At 47.4% G+C, this 6241-nt stretch overlaps 1 protein-coding gene across 1 annotated transcript in view; it reads right to left on the bottom strand.

The window, feature by feature from the left end:
* Window positions 1-6241, bottom strand: part of FER1L5 (fer-1-like family member 5) — a 68843-nt gene that overhangs the window by 45486 nt on the left and 17116 nt on the right. Inside the window, exons 10-14 of the mRNA XM_011969681.1 lie at window positions 5473-5503; window positions 4401-4516; window positions 3955-4078; window positions 3482-3534; window positions 2241-2309 (exon numbers count right to left, since the gene is read on the bottom strand). Coding sequence (XP_011825071.1) covers window positions 2241-2309; window positions 3482-3534; window positions 3955-4078; window positions 4401-4516; window positions 5473-5503 — 393 coding nt within the window. The remainder of the gene's footprint in view (window positions 1-2240; window positions 2310-3481; window positions 3535-3954; window positions 4079-4400; window positions 4517-5472; window positions 5504-6241) is intronic.

Raw genomic sequence — 6241 nt, forward strand, 5'->3', positions numbered from 1 at the left:
ATGAACACAGAAGATGAAAAAAGAGGATTTCCCAAGGCTCTGAACAGCCACAGAGCATCTGAGGATCTCAGCCCTGTGCCCTCACCACAGGCCGGAAAAGGTGGGAGGGAGCTTGGCAAGGATGGCGGACGGACGAGGCCTCCTCTGAAATGTCTTCCTACTTTCAGAGTCCATAAAATCATCCAAGGAGGCAGGGATTATGAGGAATGGTTGAAAATGATGACTCACAAGAAGGCAGACTGGGTAACTACTAGAAGCATCAAGGAGGGGAGTTCACAGGAGGGAGAAGGAGAGCTCATTAGCTAATTTTGTATTTCACAACATATGAGGAAGCAAAACACTCTCTGGGTTGCCAAATCCGTGTCACACAAATTTCTATGTGCCTGCACCTATGAGAGAGCTCAAGTTCTCTCTCAGAACTGTGTTCTGATTTTACACACAGCTCTTAGAAGCCTGACTTAGAGTCAAAAGGCCAGTAAGGCTCCACCTTCAAGAGAACTGTCATCCACAACAGCTGATAGGTGACGAGACAGATTGAAAGGTGATCAAAATCAGACTACAGAATCCCACAAAGAAAGCGTCTGGGAGCCATTTAGTGTAGGAACAAGTAGCCCAGTACTGCAGATAGCCCAGGATAATAACTATGTTCCTGTAATGGCTCCAGGCCATCAATGAAAAGCTCTAATTATATTCAGGGCAAGTTGCTGAGAAGATAAGAAAATGTGTATTATCATTTAAAATGGGTCTTTAAAGGGATTTGTTTTGTTTTTATATGTGGGTGAAAGGGCACATTTAAGTTCTCTGGAAAGTTCAGTTGTATGACCCACTCATTGCTTAATATATCTACCAGAATCTAGTCATTCTGAATCTAGTGATTATGAATTTACATATTTACCTAAGAGAAATGAAAGCATATGTCTATGCTAAGGGTTGCACACAAGTGTTTACAGATTCACTGTAACAGCTGCAAACTGGAAACGATCATAAACAAGGAAAGGGATAAGCAAACTGTGGTACATCCATACAATAGAATATTACTCAGCAACAAAAAGAATGAACCACGGATACACAGCAACAGCATGAATTAATTTCAGAATAATTATGCTGAGTGAAAGAAGTCAAACAAATAAGCGTACTTACTGAACGATTCCATTTCTATGAAACACTAGGAAATGCAAGCTAATCCGTAGTAACAGAAAGCAGATTGGTGGTTGCCTGGGGATGGGAGGGGGTGGAACGGGAATCACAGGGAGGGATTCCCAAGGGGCATGAGGCAACTTTTGGAGGTTATAGATATATTCATCATGTTGATTGTAATGGTGGGGGTTTCCTGGATGTGTACATATTTTAAAATGTATCAAATTGTACATTTCCTTCCTTCCTTCCTTCCTTCCTTCCTTCCTTCCCTCCCTCCCTTTCTTTCTCTTTCTCTTTTCCTTCCTTCCCTCCCTTCCCTTTCCTTCCCTTTCTCCTTCCTTCCTTCCTTCCTTCTCTTTCTCTCTTTCTCTCTCTCTCTCTCTTTCTTTCTTCTAGAAGTATGAAAATTAGCCGGGCTTGGTGGTAGGCACCTATAGTCCCAGCTACTCATTCTTTCTTTCTTTCTACTTCCTTCCTTCTTTCTTCTTTTATATTTTTCTGAGACTGACTCTCCCCGTTGTGCAGGCTGGAATGCAGTGGCTCGGCTTGGGGAACAGGCTGTTATCACCTACTGAGCTGGTGTTTGCTCAGATAAGTAGGTGATACCACCTCGGCTCAGCTCACTGCAACTTCCACCTCCCAGGTTCTAGCAATTCTCCTGCGTCACCCTCCCGAGTAGCTGGAACTACAGGCGCATGTCACCACGCCTGACTACTTTTTATCTTTTTAGTAGAGTTGGGTTTCGCCACTGTTGGCCAGGCTGGTCTCAAACTCTGGAGCTCAAGTAAGCTGCCCACCTCAGCCTCCCAAAGTGCTAGGATTACAGGTGTAAGCCACCGTGCCCGGCCAAATTGTAACTTTTAAATATCTACAAGTCATACATACCATTGACATAGGTATGTCAGTGATAACTCAGTAAAGCTGTAAAAGGTAAAGTTTTCCATGGTATGTCCTGGGCTTCCTCATGCTCCCTATCAGGCAGAGTCCCCCTTGCCATGCTTCTTGGCCCCCACCCTCTTGTCTTCACCTGCACACAACCATCCAAACTTCCCTTCTATGTTAGGGGATGTAGGAGAAGAGCGGGCATGATGGAGGAGCCATACCTGAATCTGGAAGGTCAGGATCTGGTTCCATATCGGGTTGTCGGTTTGCGTCTGCATGTGCGTCCTGAGCTGGAATGTGCCAAAGCAGTGTTGGTGCCAGCCTGCCCCTCCTCCCTCCACTGGCCTCACCTTCCAGCTCTTCCTGTCCAGCCCCCGGTGGCCACTGTCTGCACACAGACGTGCTCGGGCTCATCCCTGCTCTCAAGACACCTGCACAACTTCTCAGTAGCAACAGCACCAGTCCTTTGTGTACTTATCCGAAGTGTTTGCCAGATTCAGATTCCTCATATTTTTCCTTAAGTCAGCTTTCAATAGACCTCATTTTTAAACAGCTGTAGGGCTACTAACCTTACTATATGAGTGTATACACATAGATTTTGCTAGATAAATTCTAAGATTCCAAAAGAAAAATGGGTAAAAACACAGCTAATGGCAGCAGCATGCCTCTTTCAAAACCATCAGTTGACTTCATTTTTAAGCAGTGGTATCTGTGAAACCAAGTGTTACTTGGCCTTATTAAACCTTTTAAGGTACACAAGATGAACACAGAAGTATCAAAATTTTTGAAAACTGTGTGTCACTTACCACCTGAGAACGTTTCACCTAGCCTTGGAGGTGCCCAACCACTCACTGGGACATACTCAGTATGGTGGTTTTAAATATGTCCACAATTTCTTTGGTACTCCTCCCTTCAAAAGATAGACATTATTTTCTCTCTGCTTATGTGTGGGCTGGATTTAATGACTTGCTTGCAAAAAATAGAATGTGGTAGAAATTTTGCTTGGCAAATACGGAAACAAATCTATTTACCTTTAACCTAGCATTCTCTGAATCTGAACATAGGACCCTTTTTCACCCATGACACCCAACAGCACCCTTTGGAAAATGCTGTTCTGTATTCATAGAGGTTCACGGAATGTCAGCAACTCTCTCGCCCAGAACCTTCGTTTACACATGAAGAAACTGAGGAATGGTGACACTTTCAATGTTGTTCACTCATTGGCATGTTTCACTCATGCACTCATTCTTCTACATGTATTTGGTTTTGGAGGGGCATCTGGCATGCAGAGAATAAGACATGGCCTCCACCTGCACAGAGGTCCAGGTGCAGGGGTGCATGCTTCTCTCAGTGGGTGACTGGGAGATGACTCCTGTGGTCTTGCCCACCGGGCCACCCTCCTCTCCACACTACTTTCTCTAGGCGCCAGTCTCTCTAGGTCTCAGAACATTTCTACACTTACCTTTTCCCCAATTAGTTCCACCTCCAACTGAGGATTCACTGACTGCTGGTTCTCTATGAACAACAAGTTAAAAGACATCTGAGCCAGCAGCATATTTTTTCAGGGGGAGGGAATAGAGTGGAGACAGAACAACTGAAAACCCTCCCCTATAATTTAGAGGGGTGCCCCCCGGGCAGACCTGTCTCCAGTTACCACCGCGCCCCTTCTTCTTCCACACAATGGCATGGGGTGGGGGGACATAGGGACCCTTGAGTCTGCATCTGGCCGTCATAGGCCGGGGGTGTGAGGCCCATTTGAAAGGGTGTCCATGGCACTTCCACAGGACAAGTCTCAGGACATTCCAGTCTCACCCTGTCCCCCTACCCCAAACCGTAGTTTAGTATCAAAAGGAATGAGGAAATTCCATGAGGATCCAGGGTACCACCGTGTAGGGAACCTCAGGGCTGCTCCCTCCCCTGCACCCGGACTCTCACTGAGGTGAAGGTCCTCTGCGCAGTAGATGAAGAACTGTAAGTAAGCCATGTTGATCGGGACTACCGCTGACTTGAAGATCTGAATATCGGTGTCATCGGCCCCATACAGCTGCTTTTGATCTATCTGGAGGGACCAGAGAGCTGATATAGTCAAGGTCATGTGGAGGTCACAGGTAAGGACTCCAGACTTTGCTTCCCCAACCTCCCACTTGGTGCAGGGGGATGGGACAACCCTACAGTGGCTCAGCGGACAAAGGAGAGACCCCACAGTGGCTCAGCGGACAAAGGAGAGACCCCACAGTGGCTCAGCAGACAAAGGAGAGACCCCACAGTGGCTCAGTGGACAAAGGAGCGATCTAATGGTCAACGCCCAGGGTGAGGCTCAGGGGTGCCCCCAGGAGGCAGCCAGGATAGGATAGGTTCCTGGGGCATTAGGGGCAGCTCACCAGGGCCTGGTCTCCCACACCGAGGGCACAGATGGTGACTTTCAGGTAGCCTGTCACACCACTGCCGGGGTTATTTGGTTGGCAGAGGCCTAGCCATTTCCTTAGGAGTGTGTGACCTGGAGAGGCAGAGGGGCCATGGGAGATCTGCCTCCAGCCTCCTTCCCTCTCCCCTGAAACCAGCCTTTGTTTTAGGAGGAGGGGAAGGCGGAAATACGTCTCAGACATCCTGTGTTCTACCCAGTGGCAGAGGAAAAGGGGAGTCACGTGCACCATGAAGCAATGATAGCGTGCTCACAAGGCTGCCAGCTGTTGCCTCTAGGAAACAGGGACCCCTGTTTATGCCTTGGGAACCTACTGTTCTCACTGTGGCCTGGTCTGGAACCAGGCACTGTAGAGGCAACCATTTTCCTCAACCTGGTGTGTATGTTATAGCCAGGTAGGGTGGGAACTTCCACTCAAACTTTAATCTCCCAATACCAGCCTCAAAAAAATAGAAATCTAACCCAGGATGGTAATAAAAGGTCAGCACTTGACCGAAAGGGATGCCCTGAGTTTTTCGGAGAAAGATGCTACTATTATAAAGTAAAACAGGCCAGGAGTGGTGACTCACGCCTGTAATCCCAGCACTTTGGGAGGCTGAAGTGGGTGGATCACCTGAGGTCAGGAGTTCGAGATCAGCCTGGCCAACGTGGTGAAACCCCATCTCTACTAAAAATAAAAAATTAGCTGGGTGTGGTGGCGCATGCCTGTAATCCCAGCTACCTGGGAGGCTGAAGCAGGAGAATCGCTTGAACCCAGTAGGCAGAGGTTGCAGTGAGCCGAGATCGAGCCACTGCACTCCAGCCTGGGTGACAGAGCGAGACTCCATCTCAAAAAATAAAATTAAATTAAAACATAAGGTAAAATAAAATACCACAATGTACAGTAAAATATTATCAAATACAGAAAATCATTTACAACCTCTAATACTTCCCTCCACCCATGTGTTGGACGTATGGGGATTTTAAGGTATTCTGACCCCTGGCCTGATTTTTCTCAGAAGACATACATATTTGCCATAAGTGTTACCTACCCGGAGAATGGTAGATAAACCCAATATCTGTCTGGAAAGACAAGAGTGGGGTGAGAATTAGTTAGGGCCTGCAGCCAAGATTTGTAATATCAACTAACCTGACCCAACTACTAGCTGTTGGGGCTTCAGTATGTTCTCTGCCCTAACTCCTTTCATCTTTACAGCAGCCTGGGAGGTAGGCCCATTATCACCTCTACTCTGCAGAGGAAGATACGGAGTTTGAGAGAGGTGCCCAAAGTCTTACAACCAGCCAGTGAGAAAGCCTGCATGGAAAATGTCCTCAACGCTGTGCTGTGCCACCCCCTCGGCCAACGCAGCCCGACTCTACCCTACTCCTGGGTCCGGGAAGGGCTCACTGCTCCTGGGGAAAAGGATGGTTAAGGTAAGAGGTAGGAGTTGATAAAGAAACTACAGGTTTTCTCTTTCCCCTTGGAGACAGTTTCTGACACAGAGGTTTGAGGAATATGGTTCAGGATGGAAGGTGACATATGTGGGGCAAGCTGCTACGGAACATTAGGGCCACCCATACTGTGTTCTTAGATACAGCAACACAGCACAGTCCATCAAAGAAAAGCTTGATAAATTGGACTTCATCAAAAGGAAAATTTTTGCTTTTGAAAGACACCGTTAAGAAAATGAACAGGCTGGCCGGGCACGGTGGCTCAAGCCTGTAATCCCAGCACTTTGGGAGGCCGAGACGGGCGGATCACGAGGTCAGGAGATCGAGTCATCCTGGCTAACACGGTGAAACCCCGTCTCTACTAAAAAA

Source organism: Mandrillus leucophaeus, unplaced genomic scaffold (genome assembly GCF_000951045.1).
Source record: "Mandrillus leucophaeus isolate KB7577 unplaced genomic scaffold, Mleu.le_1.0 Scaffold9, whole genome shotgun sequence".
Lineage (NCBI taxonomy): Eukaryota > Metazoa > Chordata > Mammalia > Primates > Cercopithecidae > Mandrillus > Mandrillus leucophaeus.